At 49.1% G+C, this 18,539-nt stretch overlaps 1 protein-coding gene across 6 annotated transcripts; it reads right to left on the reverse strand.

Moving 5' to 3' along the window:
- Window positions 1-2,664: 2,664 nt before the first annotated feature.
- LOC103642038 (Ubiquitin-specific protease family C19-related protein) lies at window positions 2,665-7,339 on the reverse strand. Of its 6 annotated transcripts, XM_035963547.1 has the most exons (7): window positions 6,997-7,313; window positions 6,290-6,349; window positions 6,056-6,188; window positions 4,195-5,213; window positions 3,603-3,758; window positions 3,267-3,478; window positions 2,665-3,128 (listed from the first exon to the last, which is right to left on the reverse strand). In XM_035963547.1, exons 4-7 carry the CDS (start codon window positions 5,080-5,082, stop codon window positions 2,936-2,938), a joined length of 1,449 nt encoding a protein of 482 aa, XP_035819440.1. In that variant the 5' UTR covers window positions 5,083-5,213; window positions 6,056-6,188; window positions 6,290-6,349; window positions 6,997-7,313; the 3' UTR covers window positions 2,665-2,935. The 6 variants fall into 6 exon arrangements, with proteins under 6 accessions (XP_035819440.1, XP_008663572.1, XP_008663573.1 ...); XM_008665350.2 differs by lacking the exon at window positions 6,056-6,188; XM_008665351.2 differs by lacking the exon at window positions 6,056-6,188 and having other exon boundaries at window positions 6,189-6,349.
- Between the last annotated feature and the right edge of the window lie 11,200 nt (window positions 7,340-18,539).

Below are 18,539 nucleotides of genomic sequence, written 5' to 3' on the forward strand. Positions count from 1 at the left end.
CATATTGTTTGAATTTCGGGTCGTGCCGGGTCGGCCCATGGGCCTAGCCCTCGGCCCACGGCCCGGCCCGTAATTGCTTAAACGTGCCGGGCTCATTTCGGGCGGCCCGAAATTATAAAAGTCCAAAATTCACATTAGGGCCCGAAATTCAATTTTTGGCCCGAAATTCACATCAGGGCCCGAAATTCAAAACAAATTTAATAAGACAAATAAATTTGACCAAAAGCAAACTTAATAATTGTATTAAGTTACTAGAGCTATGCAATGACTACCTCGTTTACAAATCATTTTGTTAGAAAGAAAAAGAGTATAATCAGCTCTAAATAAAGTTCGTAAGTTCAGTTTATTATCTAATGTTCATAGCAAAAATAAAATTACATCACATACTCTAACTCAAAGCTACAAAAAACATCTAACTAACATTATCTATAGCTTTGTGTTCTTTATCAAGTACATGAAAGTGTGGAATGAAGTGTGATTTTAATAAATATATGGGCCTTTTCGTGCCTCTATATGGGCCATTTCGTGCCTGCCTTAAACGGGCTGTGCTCGTGTCCGCCCATGGGCCGTGACCTCGGCCCAAACCCGGCCCGATATATCGGGCCGTGCCGGCCCGGCACTAAAATATTTCGTGTCGTGCCGTGCCTGGGCCGTGCTTTTTTACCGTGCTTCGGGCCGGCCCATCGGGCCCGGCCCAAATGTACACCTATAGCGATAATTATGCTAACACTTAACAAGTTTTTGTGGCTATAAGTTTAAGTTTCGCAGGATCACCTATTCACCCTCCTTTAGGTGCTCTCACCCTCGAGCCCTCCATAGCTCACCATTCGGAGAAAATCCACGCTAACACCTCTGTCGAACACAATTCTTATTGTTCTCCGGTTCCAGGAACCACGACATCATCCAAGTAATGTTTTTCTTACTTTTTGGATTCGAATAAAAATACAAATACGTTCTCACATGCATATACAAATAGTCGCGCACATTGATTATGAGTAACGATTTTTTCGATATAATGTAAGACACCATTCTACATATCACAATTATTATATTCATTTAACCACTCATCGAGCTCAAATATTTTTTTACAATTATATGCAAACATATATTACGCATCGTTAAAATTTTATAATTTTTTTCTAATGCAATTTGTGTGTTATTATTTTCTTTCTGAAAAAACATCAACACAATTAATTCATAAATATATTTAGTTTCGATGCAAAATTACAGATAGATTAGAAAGACCTATAAATATTCTATAAAATGACAGCCTTAAATACCCCACATAAAAATGATAAAACTAAGTATTGATTATGTTGAAACGTGGATACTTAAAAGTGGTTTCACATGTGAGTATGAAACCTTGTGGTTTTTATGGTTCAAACATTTTTTTTAGAATTCTATGTGATGTAAATATATATTGTGTCTCCCTACAATTTCATGAATGTGTAATATTAATTTATTTCTAAAAAACCAACAAAATACAATTAAATTTATAAAATATTATAGTGTCAACTCAAAATTGCAAATAAGTTACAAGAACAATAAACATTATATAATAAGATAACTCCATGTCCACACGAAGAAAATGATAAAGTGAAGTATTATGATAAAGTGAAGTATTGATTGTGTTGAAACTTATATACGTAGATAGGGATGGAAACCAGACGAGTCGAGCTCAACTCGGTGTGGCTCGCTAGGTGTCTGAGCTCGGCTCGCCAACTCAACGAGCTGCAAAAGTAGGATCGGTTCGGCTCGCGAGCCGACTCGATACGGCTAGCGAACTACACCTTAGAAAATAATAATGCATTATATAGTGAATTAATAGTTTATAAATTTAAAATAAATAATCCTAATACGACATTACATGTATTTTAAATTATAATTATCATATATTCATCATTAACGGCTAATATCTATTATTAAAAACTAAGAAACGCGTTGGATATCTATATCCATCATTATTATGTGATTGATTAATATTGTGCAACTCATGAGTGGGAAGGGCTCAGTTTGCTGCCCCAACGAGCTTAAAAAGGTAGCTCGGCTCAACGAGCCGCCGCTCTGAGCTCCACCCGGAGCGCAAGCTTAAGCTTTTTTTCAAGCTCTATCCGTATAGTCATTTTCAAATATTTCTAAATGCACTAAATGTTGCGAAGGGAGCAACTTGTAATTTTTTTCAAAAACAAATCAAACTAAATGCCACTAAGATTTAGATAAAGAAAAAGGCGTCTGAATACACAAGTATCTGATGTCAGTTGAAAATTTAAAAGTAAAAAAAAAATAAATTACCAAACACAATAAAAGGGGAAAATGTACACCCGAAATACTACTTAGCCAAGTCCCCCTCTAGCGTAATGGTTAGTCCCCCTTTAGCGTAATGGTTAAGGCTTCCGAGTAGCACCTCCATGTCCTGGGTTCGATTTCCCTCGGGGGCCCGCTCCCGAGTTACGTCCTGCATGTCACCCTCCGGCTGGGCCGTTGCAGAGTGAGCGGTGACGATCCGCTAGTGATGGGGGGCCAAGGTTTGGGAATTTTCTCGGCCGGGACCATGTTTCGGTCTCTTCTTAATATAATACCGGGAGGGCGGTCTTTCCCTCCCCGGCCGAGTTTTTTTTTAACACAAAGCACAAAAGAGAGCGTCCTTCTAATTTCAAAGCCAAGTCAATCTAAATGCCACGCAGATTTAGATTAAAAGGCATGTGGTTACACAAGTTTCAGATCTCAGAACTGAAAATTAAAAAGAAACAACAAAACACAATTAAAAGAAGAAGAAAAAACTATACATCCAAAGGCCAGCTTAACCAACCACCCTCAGCCTACCATAATCACACCCACCCAACATTTGCACATTTTTCTCAACTAGCATTCCATGAAACAATAGACTCAAATATTTAACAGGCACTTTTTTTGGCAACTACCCTTCCACCGCCAGTTAAACTGGTATCACATCAATATTTGAAGTATCTTCGCATCTTAAAACAAGCCCATCAAGGTTGGTTGGGAGAACGCACTTGGCCCACTGACAACCAGTTGAGATGGGCTCTGATGGAGGAACAATCATCAGAACATTGTCATTCCTTTGGACAACCCCCATCACACTCACAGTGCTACCTTCCTTGATGTATCTACAGGTCGAGATCAAGTGGCATGTAACCATTAGCAGATATTTTTTTTTTACTCCTATATCTTTGTGGCAGAAGAAAAGAAAATAGTTTATAGTCAAGCATTCCAGCTGCAAAAACCAAAGAGGGAGAAAAATTTACCCTTCTTTTAGGCGCATTGTACGATCATCGCTTGAAAGGTTTCTCTCCCGTAGCCATCTCAAAAAATCAGGGGACATATCCTTGTTGTCTGGATTGATGTCAATTATAACAGATTCATCGACATACGGGGTCACACGTGCACCATATCCTGTTTTCACCAATGCTCGAAGCCCGGACTGAAAATCTGAGATATAGAAATCAACCGCATGGCGCTGCCATAGATGCAGAAGGAACATCAGATGTCAAGGTCTGCTAAAGTTCAACAACAACTGCAGTTTGGGTTCCCAGGAAGGTTAAAAGTAGGTATTCACTATTCCATGTCATGAAAATACTCACCTCCATTGAGCGTAAGCCCCAGGTAAAACGCCGATGCTCTGTATTGGCAGCTTTGGAATCCCAACCTCTGTACTCATACAAGCTAGTAGAAGTGTATACACATCTCGGGACCCTTTGGAACGAGGATTCAAGGGGGAAATTTCCACAGGTAACAACCTGTGAATTCAAACACTTATCATTGCAATTCTAAATTATAGGAGAAAGTGTTGCTTGGAAGTGAAGCATGCTTTGAGGGTATCTAAATTATAGGAGAAAGTGTCTTTTGTAAGTGAATATATTCTCCTAAATCAGAAAGAATAATGTTGTTGAATTGTGGTTATTAAAAGCTTTTCGTATACCATGTTCATTTGACCTGGAAAAATAAATCAAAATGCAACAGTCTGGTGACATAGTGTTGTAAAGAGAACAAAAGGTAACTATTTGACAGAGACAACATGCAACACATGTCAAGTGAAAATGGAAAGTCAAATAATCATGTTTCAGGGTAGTGTAATTTATGACAGTGAAATAAAACTGACATACAAGATGAATAAAGACAACAGATTGAAGAAAATAAGAACAGATCAAACAATTTTGTCGCCATTATACATACCCCTGTAACCTTTACATATTGTCCATCTTTAGCAGTTCTGAGATCAGCATCAGGATAGCGATTAACAAACCCAACTGCACCTCTACTACCCCAGCAAGCATTCCAGATAAGAAGTGCAGCAACAAAACCAAATATCACCACAACAACTATCAGCAAAATTGCATTGTGAACAGCACCCAGAATGAAACCACCTGCTATGAAACCCATCACAAAGAGCAGAATCACAGCCCAGAGTATTGGCTTCGGAAAGCTTCCCTGAATTGAGTAACCATCTTCAGTGTTGAGATTAGTAACAGCTTGATTGTGAGCAAAGGAAGTAGCCCGCATTTTCATCGACGCAGCAGAATCAAGTGGCCCAGATACTTTCCTTGGAACACCAGACGAATTAAGTGGCCCTGAAGAGATAGGCCCAGATGTGATAAGCCCAGTTGTCGGAAGCACAGGAGGAAGGGGGCCAGAATTCTGGCGTGCCATTGGGGTCACTCCTCCAGACTGGGGACCAGATGACCTCTTTGTTGGCTCTCCATGCTTATTGAGCGGTCCAGAGTTTGATTTTGCTCTGGCTGATCCGCCAGCACCAGGAACTGAAGATGAAAGAGAACCAGAGTAATTGGACCGACCGCCAGCATTGGATACGGGTCCAGAGTTGGAAGCAGCACCTCCAAATGAAGTATTCCTTGAAGGAGCATTTCCTAGAGGACCAGATTTTCTTGACTTCTCAACATGGAGATCAAACATCTTCCCCAGCTCTCCTGATTTCTTGATGTCACCCCCAGTATATGGCATCGCAGTGGAACAAATGGTTGGGGCCTTCTCCTTAGGTTGTTCAGGTCGACCAGAAACATACAGGCCATTGCTCAGCTGATGCGATGCAAACCTTGAACCCATACTCTGAACCAGGAGATCAACTGTATCTCAAGTTTTCACCCCCCGTGCTGTGTAATCAAGAGAAGCTATGTATGGGTCTTAACATGCACAGCTGCCCTTCTTGCAGTAAGACTTACACCTTGCATGAGCTCCTGAAAGTATACATTGAATAAAACAATTGAAGTCAGATAAACTTCTGGTACTATGGGATCATGAAAAAAAAAACATCTTCCAGAAATAACATATAGATAAAAGAATCAGGGATGGTAGGAATCCCACAAACAATGAAGCAGGATATGAAATGCAAAAAGGATTTTAGATGAAGACTCTAGAAGAAAAGTACTTAACAAGTCATAATTCGCCAGCTGACGCATGCTGGGGTTTTATTATAAAATTGACATCTCTCTGGCATAGTACAAGCATGAGGCAGCCAAAATTCAGATTGATCTCAATACTTCCGAGACATAGAAATTGGAACGCGTGCCAACTCTCCTCTAACATATGGTACGTCAAAAACAAATCCAGAGAACAGATGCACGCATATCTTATATCCATTGCTACAAAAAATCAATTACTTCTTATGAATCCTATTTGTGGCAGAGGTACTCAGAAGAAAAACTTGTTATTGTTACCTACTTCGAATGAACTTATATTTTCCCTAAAACAACAGCACCACATTGAAGGCACCAAATTATAGGATCATTGTGTGTTATCTAGAAATAGAGAAGAAAATGAACATAATTTCTGAAAACCAAATTTAAACAAGGATTCAAGGCAATATCTCACAGTTGTCCACACTAACACAACAAAAACATGCAGAGGGAAACGTTTCGCAACATTAGCCCTATTACAGATTTAGATAATTGAACATCGTGCTGCTAAATCCTATACCAGAATAAAGGAATGGTCCACTTCCCCCAAAAACAAGCTAAAGACAAACCCCAGAACGTGCAGAATTTATGGAGACTGTCTGCCCTGAAATACCGCCACTCACCAGAGCAGCAGTATTGCAGGGCAACACTGCCAAGCGAGTATATAAAAATCACAAAGGTTTGAGACAGGTGAAGGCATCATCTTGGAGAAGTACGTGTCCTACGCGAAGTGAAATATGTCTTCCAATGATTTACCTAAGAACGTGTCCTCAAATAGTCAAATGTACAGCAATTTGGCACCGACAATATCAGATCTCAGGTGAAGCTTAAAGTTTCAGCAAAGAACTCGCACTCACACTTGCCAACATAAAAATCTGCTTTCCCAAATATCGACCGGCATGCCACTCAGCATCCAACTAGAATATGAACAAGAAAAAAAAGTCAGTTGGGTAAGCAAACTGAACAGAGAAGGGTCTGTCAGCAGGAGGTTTGGTTGAACCCTGCAAAAAAATTGGAAAACTAAACCGGTATTGACAGCACGCCAAGCCGCAAAAAAATTCCGCAACAAAACGCATTATGGCGTCCATACCAACAAAAGAGTTTCTTTTATCCGCATGGACTTCCAGTACACCCGAGTCCAGGGAGGGGACAACAACAACGAGCAAGATTGCATGGGAGGCGGAGCTGCCGGTGAAAGGACGCCTGGATCTGAACCGATGCGCAGTCGCCGTCGAGGGCGTTTGAATGAATGGCGGACTCCTAGGCTCGGTTGGTGGGCGGCGAACCGAAGCCTGAAGGTGGCCGGAGCGTAGATCCAAGCCCTGGTACGGACGAATCTCTCGAAATCTCACCGAGCTGTCGCCCCAGTGCCCCACCGACACAACGGAAACCCACGAACCACATTGCCACACCCCGCAGATTGGTGTCTGGCGCCCTCTTAGATCCCAACAACCACTAAAGCTACCACTCTCGATGCAAGAACACTTCCCCCGAGGGCAAGAAAATCTCCGGAACAAGAGGTATCGGGTTGAAGTAAGGGGAGGAGAAACATCTCTCTGCGTACCTAGAGAGAATAGCAAGCACGTCGCGTTGCTGTCCCACCTGGTTTGCCTCCTTCGCTCTCCCTTTCTTTTCTCCTCTTGGTGAGGGAGGTCGGCTTGTGCGGTGGCGGAATGGGGGAGGTGGAGAAGGTAAGGGGAGACGGGAGAGGGAGAGCGCCACAGCAGTGGATGTGGAGGGGAGCAGACAGGGAGGAGGAGCTGGGAGAGAGAGAATAAAGGGGGTGGAGACGGAGGAGAGAGAAAATAATGGAGACAATGGAGAGAGAGGGTGGAGTGGGGGTGGTGGGGAGGGAGCACACACACCTTTCAGCTTCTCTGTCTGTTACAACAGTCAGTCTCTCTCTATGATTATCTCTGAATCTCTCCGTTCTTCTCTCCCCTCGTGATCTTCTCTCTCCTTCCCTCTCAATCATAATGGTGCCGCTGTTACTGTAACAATAAGTTTACTGTCCGCTAATGTCGGAGCAAAAAAATCTCCATCTCTAAGCGGTGTATAACTCGGTCTAACACTACATACCAATACGAGAGAGGTTGATTTTACGCAAGCGAAGGGAGAGGCGGTGGGGGGAGGGAGAGGCTAGGGCGACCGGTCACATGGAAAGATAGTCAGAGTGATAATGAATAATTTAAATAATATTGTCTATTGAATTTGAATGAGCAATAAAAATAAGATAATCAGAATCGTTGATATTGATGATGTGTTAAGTTTGAGTGCAACTTATTTGATGGATTTAGTGGAGGTTATGTATGCGATGTGATTTGGTTGGGTGGGTTTTGCAAAGTATAAACTGGTAAATTATATAGTGATATAGATAATATAGAAATTTCTCCCTTCGAACGTTGTCCCCCTCACCACGCACACTCGTTCGTCTCCCACCGTTTAAACGCAGGTCGCAAGGATCGAATTACCGCCTCGTAACCACTACATCAGTTGTTGATTTTGTGTTATATAAATGATAGATACTATATATAGTTTATATATCTAAAACATTGTGCTTTCAATAACTAAAGAAGGCTTGGCCACATGTACCATTCGATTGAGATGGACCAGGTCACTGCGTCTATAAAATAAGCTTTAAAGCGCTAGTGCTCAGTTTTTGACGACCCACCACGATGCATGAGCGACGGCGCCCACCCTGACGCGTGCGACAGCGACGGTTGCCCGGAGCGCGCGACGACGACGACCCCTGGGGCTACGGTTGTGGCGGTCGCTCCCCGACCCGGATGCGTGGCAGTGATTGTTCCTCGATCCGGAGTCGCGATGACGGTTCCCTAATTCGAAGGAGCGGTGGCTCCCCGATCTGGAGGGCGAGCGGTGTCAAGGCCCCGGGGTGAGTGAGCGACGGCGACCCCGAGGCGAGCGAGAGGCGGCAACACTCCTGAGGAAGGCGGGCAAGCGGCAACAGTGCTCCTGAGGCGGGCAGGCCCGAGCGACGGCGACACACCATAACCCACGAACGACAGTGTCCCCCCCGACATGCGAGCAGCGACGGCACCGACGAGGGGCGAGGATCGAGTGGCGTTCACAGACTACGCGAGGAGCGCGCGGCGACGGTCGCATGTGACATCCTCCGATCTGGCGCAGTTCAGGCGCCCCGACTGACGACCTCCCTCCGATCTCATGTCCTCGACGGCGTCCTTCAGCGACTACCTCATCCAATCCGTGTTATGTCTTCGATTATTGTGTTTTGTGCCTACCTCGTGCACTTTTTACACTAAAAACTAAAGGATTTTATGCTCGAACACGGAGTTCGTACATCAATTTAATGGCTGCCATATTTGTTGCATGCACACTTGAAAGGGAAATAGGGTCAAACCTTTTCCTAAATGATTTTGGTGGTTGAATTGCCCAACACAAATTATTGAACTAACTAGTTTGCTCTAGATTATGAGTTCTACAGGTGCCAAAAGGTTCAACATAAACCAATAAAAAGTCCAAGAAAGGGTTCAAATAAAAAAAACAAAAGACAACCGAAGGCTACCCTGGTCTGGCGCACCGGACTGTCCGGTGCACCAGGATGGATCAACTCCAACTTGCTAGTTTCGGGTTTTCGGGGAGCCGCTCCGCTATAATTCACCGGACTGTCCGGTGTAGCACCGGACTGTCCGGTGTGCCAGCGGGGCAACGTCTACCTGCGCTAACGGTCGTCTGCAAAAGTCTATAGTGAACAGTGAATAGTGCAACTGCGCGCGCAGAAGTCAGAGCAGGCGCCAGTAGGCGCACCGGACAGTGAATAGTGGCTGTCCGGTGCACCACCGGACTGTCCGGTGGCCCCACCTGTCAGAGCTCCAACGGTCGAACCCTAATGGTTGAGTGATGTGGCTGGCGCACCGGACTGTCCGGTGCGCCCGTCGACAGCAGAGTTCCCCAACGACCACTTTGGTGGTTGGGGCTATAAATACCCCCAACCACCACTCATTCAAGGCATCCAAGTTTTCAGCCAACGCATTCAATACAAGAGCTAGTGCATTCAATACAAGACACAATTAGAGTGAATCAAAATCTCTCCAAGTCTCAATTCCACTCAAAGCAATAGTGACTAGAAGAGAGAGTTTTGCCATGTTCTTTTGAGCTCTTGCACTTGGATCACTTTTCTTCTTCCCCATTCTTGTTCTCAACACCTTTGTAATCAAAACAAGAGACACCAATTGTGTGGTGGTCCTTGTGGGGACTTAGTGTCCCATTTGATTGAGGAGAAAAGCTCACTCGGTCTAAGTGACCGTTTGAGAGAGGGAAAGGGTTGAAAGAGACCCAGTCTTTGTGACCACCTCAACGGGGACTAGGCCTTCAAGGGCCGAACCTCGGTAAAACAAATCACCGTGTCATCCAATCTATTTCTTTGATTGATTTGTTTTCACCCTCTCTTTCGGACTCAGTTTTATTTCTAACGCTAACCCCGGTTTGTAGTTGTGCTTAAAGTTTATAAATTTCAGATTCCGCCTATTCACCCCCCTCTAGGTGACTTTCAATTGGTATCGGAGCCAGGTGCTTCATTAGAGCCTAACCGCTCGAAGTGATGTCGATAGATCACGCTAAGAAGGAGATGGTGACCGGCGAGAAGCCCGCTACAAGCCACGGGAAGGCTCCATCAAAGGAGTCCGGCACCAAGCACAAGGAGGAATCCCCTCCACGCGTCAAGTCGCATCGGAGTGGCGACAAGAAGAAGAAGATGAAGAAAGTGGTCTACTACGAGACCGACTCTTCGTCTCCATCCACCTCCGGCTCCGACGCACCGTCCGTCACTTCTAAGCGCCATGAGCGCAAGAAGTTTAGTAAGATCCCCCTAAGCTACCCACGCATTTCCAAACACACTCCTTTACTTTTCGTCCCACTAGGCAAACCACCCGTTTTTTAGGGTGAAGATTATAACATGTGGAGTGATAAAATGAGGCACCATCTAACCTCACTCCACTCTAGTATTTGAGATATTGTTGAGTTTGGAGCGCAGGAACCATCCGTAGGGGATGAAGACTATGACTCGGACGAGGTTGCCTAAATCCGGCACTTCAACTCCCAAGCCACCACTATACTCCTCGCCTCTCTAAGTCGAGAGGAGTATAATAAGGTGCAAGGGTTGAAGAGTGCCAAAGAGATTTGGGACGTGCTCAAGACCGCGCACGAAGGAGATGAGGTGACCAAGATCACCAAGAGGGAAACGATCGAGGGGGAGCTCGGTCGGTTCATGCTCAACCAAGGAGAAGACCTGCAAGCCATGTACAACCGGCTAAAGACCTTGGTGAGCCAAGTGCGCAACCTCGAGAGCACAAAATGGGATGACCATGAAATGGTCAAGGTTATTCTAAGATCACTCGTTTTTCTTAATCCTACACAAGTTCAATTAATTCGTGGTGATCCTAGATACAAGCTAATGTCTCCCGAGGAGGTTATAGAAAAATTTGTGAGCTTTGAATTGATGATCAAAGGCTCTAAGAAAATCATCGAGCAAGGCGCCTCCTCAGTACCCGAGGTACAATCCATCGCATTCAAGGCGACTGAGGAGAAGAAAGAAGAGTCTACATCAAGTAGACTTCCCATCGACGCCTCCAAGCTCGACAACGAGGAGATGGCGCTCATCATCAAGAGCTTCCGCCAAATCCTCAAGCAAAGGAGGGGGAAGGATTACAAGCCCGCTCCAAGAAGATTTGCTACAAGTGTGGTAAGCCCAGTCACTTTATAACAAAATGTCCTATCTCTAGTGACAGTGACAGGGGCGACGACAAGAAGGGAAGGAGGAAGGAAAAGAAGAAGTACTATAAGAAGAAGGGCGACGATGCCCACGTGTGTCGGGAATGGGACTCCGATGAGAGCTCCACCGACTCCTCCGACGACGAGGACGACGCCAACATCGCCATCAACAAAGGTCTCCTCTTCCCCAAAGTCGACCACAAGTGCCTCATGGCAAAGGACGGCAAGAAGAAGAAGGTAAAGTCCAGATCCTCCACTAAGTATGCAACTTCTAGTGATGAGGATAATTCTAGTGATGATGAGGATAACTTGCTCACCCTTTTTGCCAACCTAAACATACAACAAAAAGAAAAGTTGAATGAATTGATTAGTGCTATTCATGAGAAGGATGAACTCTTGGATAGCCAAGAGGACTTCCTAATTAAGGAAAACAAGAAGCATGTTAAGGTTAAAAATGCTTATGCTCTAGAGGTAGAAAAATGTGAAAAATTAACTAGTGAGCTAAGCACTTGCCATGACACCATTTCTAACCTTAGAATTAAGAATGCTAATTTGATTGCTAAGGTTGAGAAATCAAATGTATGTGATGATTCAATTGCCAATCTTAGAAATGATAATGCTAGCTTGATTGCTAAGATTGATAAATTGAATGCCTCTCTTGCTAGCCTTAAGAGTGAGAATGAAAAATTAATTGCTAAGGCTAAGGAATTAGATGTTTGCAATGTTTCTATTTCCAATCTTAGAAATGAGAATGTTATTTTACATGCTAAGATTGATGAATTAAATGCTTGCAAACCCTCTACATCTACTGTCAGTCATGTTTCTATTTGCACTAGATGTAGAGATGTTAATGTTGATGCTATTCATGATCACCTTGCTATGATTAAACAACAAAATGATCATATAGCTAAACTAGATGCTAAAATTGCCGAGCATGAACTAGAAAATAAGAAATTTAAATTTGCTCGTAGCATGCTTTATAGTGGGAGACGCCCTGGCATTAAGGATGGCATTGGCTTCCAACAGGGAGACAATGTCAATATTGATGCCCCAAAGAGATTGTCTAACTTTGTTAAGGGCAAGGCTCCCATGCCTCAGGATAACGAGGGCTATATTTTGTATCCTGCTGGTTATCCTGAGGACAAGATAAGGAGAATTCATTCTAGGAAGTCTCACTCTGGCTCTCATCATGCTTTTATATATAAAAGTGAGGCATCTAGTTCTAGGCGTTCTACTCATGTTAAAATGCCTAAAAAGAAATCTCCTATTGCATCAAATGAACCTAATATTTCATTTAAGACTTTTGATGCTTTATATGTGCTCACTAACAAATCAGGCAAAGTAGTTGCCAAATATGTTGGGGGCAAACACAAGGGCTCCAAGACTTGTGTTTGGATACCCAAGGTGCTTGTTTCTAATGTGAAAGGACCCAAGACCTTTTGGGTACCTAAGTGTCGGGTACCATAATTAGGGGTACCCCCAACGCTCCTAATCGTGGCTGGTAAACACCCTCAGACCAACTGACGGGTGCGGTTCAAGCCAAGACTTCGTCTACCCAAGGGACGCGATCTCACCCGAGCCCAGCCTTGGGTTGGAACAGTAGTCCCAGACGAGTTCACGCCTCGCCCGAGGGCCTCCTCAGGCAGCGGGCGCCCCCTCGGCACTCCTAAGGCCCGGCTCGGGCAGGCTTCGTTGTGAAGCAACCTTGGCCAGACCGCCTCACCAACCGACCGCTTCACAGGCGCATTAAATGCAGGGGATGCCTGACGCCGTATCCTGACACACGCGCCTCAGTCGGTCAGGCCGAAGTGACCGCAGACACTTCGCCCCTCTTCTTTACTGTCCGATATGACAGGAAAACAGCGCCGCTCGCTCCGCTTCGACTGCTGTGTCAGCCACCCCGGCAACGACTGACAACAAGTCACGATCAATCACTGAGTTCAGCCTCGGGCGCAACAGGAAGCTCCGCCTCGCTCGACCTCAGGCTCCAGCCTCGGGAGGAGGTCTCCGCCTCGCCCGACCCCCGGACTCAGCCTCGACCCCGGTCTCGGGAGGAATCGCGTCCTCGCCCGACCCCGGCCTTGGCCTCAAGAGAAGTCTCCGGCTCGACCGACCCTGGGCTCAGACCGACCGCACTAACAGGGGATACATTATTTCCCTATTCCTAGCCTGCTTAGGCTAGGAAGAACAAGACCGGCGTCTCATCTGGCTTACCCCGGCGACGGGTAATGATGGTGCCCCGCGTGCGCCATGACGCCGGTGGCTCTCAGCCCCTTACAACAGCAAGGAGACGTCAGCAGGATCCTCGCCGCGCTGCCAGCTGTGCTCCTACAGGACTCAGGCGCTCCTCCGGCGGCCACGCCATCACATGTACAGGGCCCAAGCTCTCCCCCAACGGCCACGTTGGCATGTACACAGGGCTTAGGCACTCCACTGACGGACACGTTAGCGCATAGCTACGCCCCCCGTTGTACGACTGGACTCTCTCCTTGCCTCTATAAAAGGGAGGTCCAGGGCCACCCTGAGGGGGGTTCGTGTGAGGGAAGCGGCGGACGAGCTCTGTGTCCCTCTCTCTCTCACGCGACGCGCTTGTAACCCCTACTACGAGCGGCACCCCTGGTGCAGGATAATACAAGGCTTGTCCCACCTCTTGTGTTCCATCCCGCGCCAACCCATCTGGGCAGGGACACGCAGCGATAATTCACTCGTCGGTCCAGGGACCCCCCGGGGTCGAAACGCCGACAGTTGGTGCGTCAGGTAGGGGCCTACTGCGTGTTAACGAACATCTTCCCGTTGAAGTTCCAGATGGGGAGTCTTCAGCAACCTCTTCAGCCCGGGACGGTGCTCCGCTTCGGGAGTCTCGAGTTCATGTCCCTCGACAGCAGCTACGACATGGTACTCCTCCCCCCGCGGCGTGACGATAACAACGGTCTCCGACTCGCGCGGCGGCGGCGAGTTCTATGACAGCATCTCCCTGTGGCAGAAGAGGAGCACTTCGGTCGTCTCCACCACCCTTCTCGTCGGAGGAGGCGGAGACGAGGCAACCATGGCCACGCAGGAGGCGACACCTTGTCGGCTGTCGCACCAGAGCGAGTTGACGATGCCGGCACTCCCTCGGGGGACATGTCGGACATTGCCCTCGCACCTGAGGCGACGGCGGGTGTCACTTCCCCGCGACGTGTCAGCCCCAAGCAGACTGATGACGCCAGCACCCTCGCAAAGGACCTGCTGGGCGTTACCCTCGTACCTGAGATGACGGTATGCTCCGCCCCCGACGCGACTTCACCACCGTCCAATGACCAATAGGTACCGTCCGTTTTCCATCCCGTACCTTTTCGGTTCACCTTCGATCCACCTAGCGACCCCGCTATGGTGAGCGCCTTCGTAAAGGCATATCCAAACCTTCCGGGGTACCACATGTGGTCCACCTAGGACCGACTGACAACCGTCTCAACCTTCGGACTGGTGGGTTCTGAGGAAGAGGACGACCCCGACTCCGGTTGGGATTTCTCTGCCCTCAATGACCCCTGTGCCATGCGGGGCTTCATGTCCGCATGTGACCACTGCCTCTCCGGTTGTTCTGACGATGGCCATGACCTTGACGATGAAGGTTACGGACCAAGTCGCGAATGTTTCCACGTCGATCTAGGAGATCACAACGAAGGCAACCACCTCGGTATGCCAGAGGTTGACGATCCCCCTGGGCCCGCATCTCGCGTTGACATCCCGCGGGAGCTAGCTGTGGTCCCAGTGCCTACGGAGGGTTAGGACATACAGCTCAAGCAAATCCGCGAGATGCAGGCCCGGGTCGACGGGGAAGCAGGCCGGCTTGTACAGCTCCGACAGAACACCGAACAGGAGTGGGCAGGCCGAACACTCGCCGGAGAAGCCTGTCACCAGCCCCAAGACATCCGGCGCCGCATCGTCGACAATGCCAGGGCAGCGCTGCCCCCGGCCGTTAGCGGGTCCGGCCAGGACCTAGCTGCAGCGGCAGTGCTGCTTCGAGCCATGCCGGAGCCATCCACCACCGAGGGACGGTGTATCTAGGGCAAACTCAAGAATCTCCTAGAAGGCGCTGCGGTTCGATGAGCCAAGAGCTCCGCCTCCCGCAGGCGAGCTGACCCCTCGGAGCATCACGCGGTGTCCTCCCGGCGCATTCGGGAAGTCTCGGTCCATCCCGAGCATACGCGAGACGAGGCGCCCGCTGCCCGGGAACGCCTCAGCAACGAGCACCACCATCTCGACCATCGAGCCCGCCTCGATGAGAAGGTGCGCCAAGGCTACCATCCCAGGCGTGGGGGACGCTGCAACAGTGAGGAGGATCGTAGTCCTTCGCCCGAACCACCCGGTCCGCGAGTCTTCAGCCGGGCCATACGACGAGTGCCGTTCCCTGCCCGTTTCCGAGCCCCGACTACTATCACCAAGTACTCGGGGGAGACAAGGCCGGAGCTGTGGCTCGCAGACTACCGACTGGCATGCCAGTTGGTAGGGGCGGATGATGACAACCTCGTCATCCGTAATCTACCCCTTTTCCTCTCCGATGCCGCCTGAGCCTGGCTAGAGCATCTGCCTCCCGCGCAGATCTCCGACTGGGACGATCTGGTCAAAGCTTTCGCGGGGAACTTCCAAGGCACGTACGTGCGCCCTGGGAACTCGTGGGACCTCCAAAGCTGCCGCCAGCAGCCAGGGGAGTCCCTCCGAGAGTACATCCGACGGTTTTCAAAGCAGCGCACCGAGCTGCCCAACATTACTGACTCGGATGTCATCGGGGCTTTCCTTGCCGGCACCACTTGCCGAGACCTGGTGAGCAAACTGGGGCACAAGACTCCCACCCGTGCGAGCGAACTGATGGACGTCACCACCAAGTTCGCCTTGGGTCAAGAGGCAGTCGAAGCCATCTTCCGGAAGGACAAGCAACCTCAGGGGGAGCCGAAGACAAATGCCCCTGAGGCGTCCGCCCAGCGGGGCACGAAGAAGGCTAAAAACAAGTCACGAGCGAAGCGCGACGCCGCAGACGCGAATCTCGTCGCTGCGGCCGAGCACAGGAACCCTCGGAAACCTCCTAGAGGGGTCGGCGCGTTCGTCAAGATGCTCAAAGAGTTGTGCCCCTATCACCAGGGGCCCGTCAAGCACACCCTCAAAGAATGTATCATGCTCCGGCGCTACTTCCATAAGACCGGGGCCCCGGCGGAGGATGGCAAGGGCCATGACAACGACAAGAAGGAGGGCGGCAAGGAAGAGGGATTCCCGCAAGTCCATAACTGCTTCATGATCTACGACGGGCAGGCTGCGAACGCCTCGGCTCGGCACCGCAAGCAGGAGCGCTGGGAAGTCTGCTTGGTGAAGGTGGTAGCGCCAGTCTACCTAGACTGGTCCGACAAGCCTATCACCTTCGACCAAGGCGACCACCCCGACTTCGTGCCAAGCCCGGGAAGGTACCCGCTCATCGTCGATCCGATCATCGGCAATGTTAGGCTCTCCAAGGTCCTCATGGACAGAGGCAGCAACCTTAACATCATCTACGCCGAGACCCTAGAACTTTTAGGGGTTGATCGGTCCGAAGTCCGGGCCGGTGCGGCACCCTTCCACGGGATTGCGCCCGGGAAGCGAATCCTACCCCTCGGACAGATCGACTTACCCGTCTGCTTCGGAACTCCCTCTAACTTTCGAAAGGAAGCTCTCACCTTTGAGGTCGTCGGGTTTCGAGGAACCTACCATGCGGTGTTGGGAAGACCATGCTACGCCAAGTTCATGGCCGTCCCCAACTACACCTACCTCAAGATCAAGATGCCGGGCCCGAATGGGATCATCACCGACGGATCCACGTACCGCCACGCGTACGAATGCGATGTGGAGTGCGTGGAGTACGTCGAGGCTCTCGCCGAGTCCGAGGCCCTCATCGCCGACCTGGAACGCCTCTCCCAGGAGGCGCCCAACGCGAAGCGGCACGCCGGCAACTTCGAACCAGTTGAGGCGGTCAAGTCCGTCTCTCTCGACCCCAGCAACGATGCCAGCAAGCAAGTTCGGAACGGCTCCAAGCTCGACCCCAAATAGGAAGCAGTGCTCGTCGACTTTCTTCGCACAAACGTCGAAGTCTTTGCGTGGAGTCCCTCGGACATGCCCGGCATACTGAGGGATGTCGTCGAGCACTCACTAGACATCAGAGCAGGAGTCCGACCCATGAAGCAAACCCTGCGCTGTTTTGATGAAGAAAAGCGCAGGGCCATAGGCGAGGAGATCCACAAGCTACTCGCGGCAGGGTTCATCAAAGAGGTGCCACTTACCAGAGGTGCATGAACCACGTGTTCGGAGAACACATCGGCAGAACGGTCGAGGCTTACGTCGACGACATCGTTGTCAAGACGAAGAGAGCCTCCGACCTCCTCTCTGACCTTGAAACGACATTCAAGTGTCTGAGAGCGAAAGGCGTGAAACTCAATCCCGAGAAGTGTGTCTTTGGAGTCCCCCGAGGCATGCTCCTTGGATTCATCGTCTCCGAGCGGGGCATCGAGGCCAACCCGGAGAAAATCGCGGCCATCACCAACATGGGACCGATCAAAGATTTGAAAGGAGTACAGAGGGTCATGGGATGCCTTGCGGCTCTGAGCCGCTTCATATCACGCCTTGGCGAGAAAGGCTTGCCTCTGTATCGCCTCTTAAGGAAGGCCGAGTGCTTCACTTAGACCCCCGAGGCCGAGGAAGCCATCGGAAATCTTAAGGCGCTCCTTACAAACACACCCATCCTGGTGCCTCCCGCTGCAGGAGAAGCCCTCTTGATCCATGTAGCCGCGACTACTCAGGTGGTCAGCGCCGCGATCGTAGTCGAGAGACGAGAAGAAGGGCATGCACTGCCCGTCCAGAGGCCAGTCTACTTCATTAGCGAAGTGCTTTCCAAGGCCAAAGTTCGCTACCCACAGATCCAAAAGCTGCTCTACGCAGTGATTCTGACATGGCGAAAGTTGCGACACTACTTCGAGTCTCATCCGGTGACTGTGGTGTCATCCTTCCCCCTGGGGGAGATCATCCAATGCCGCGAGGCCTCGGGTAGGATAGCAAAGTGGGCGGTGGAGCTTATGGGCGAAACGCTATCATTCGCTCCTCGGAAGGCCATAAAATCCCAGGTCTTGGCAGACTTCCTGGCTGAGTGGACTGACACCCAGTTACCAACAACCCCAATCCAGCCCGAGCTCTAGACCATGTACTTCGATGGGTCACTCATGAAAACAGGAGCAGGCGCTGGCCTGCTCTTCGTTTCACCGCTCGGAAAGCATCTCCGCTATGTCATTCGCCTCCATTTTCCGGCATCAAACAACATGGCCGAGTACGAGACACTGGTTAATGGGCTACGCATCGCCATCG

The sequence above is a fragment of the Zea mays genome, chromosome 10 (genome assembly GCF_902167145.1).
Source record: "Zea mays cultivar B73 chromosome 10, Zm-B73-REFERENCE-NAM-5.0, whole genome shotgun sequence".
Classification (NCBI taxonomy): Eukaryota; Viridiplantae; Streptophyta; class Magnoliopsida; order Poales; family Poaceae; genus Zea; species Zea mays.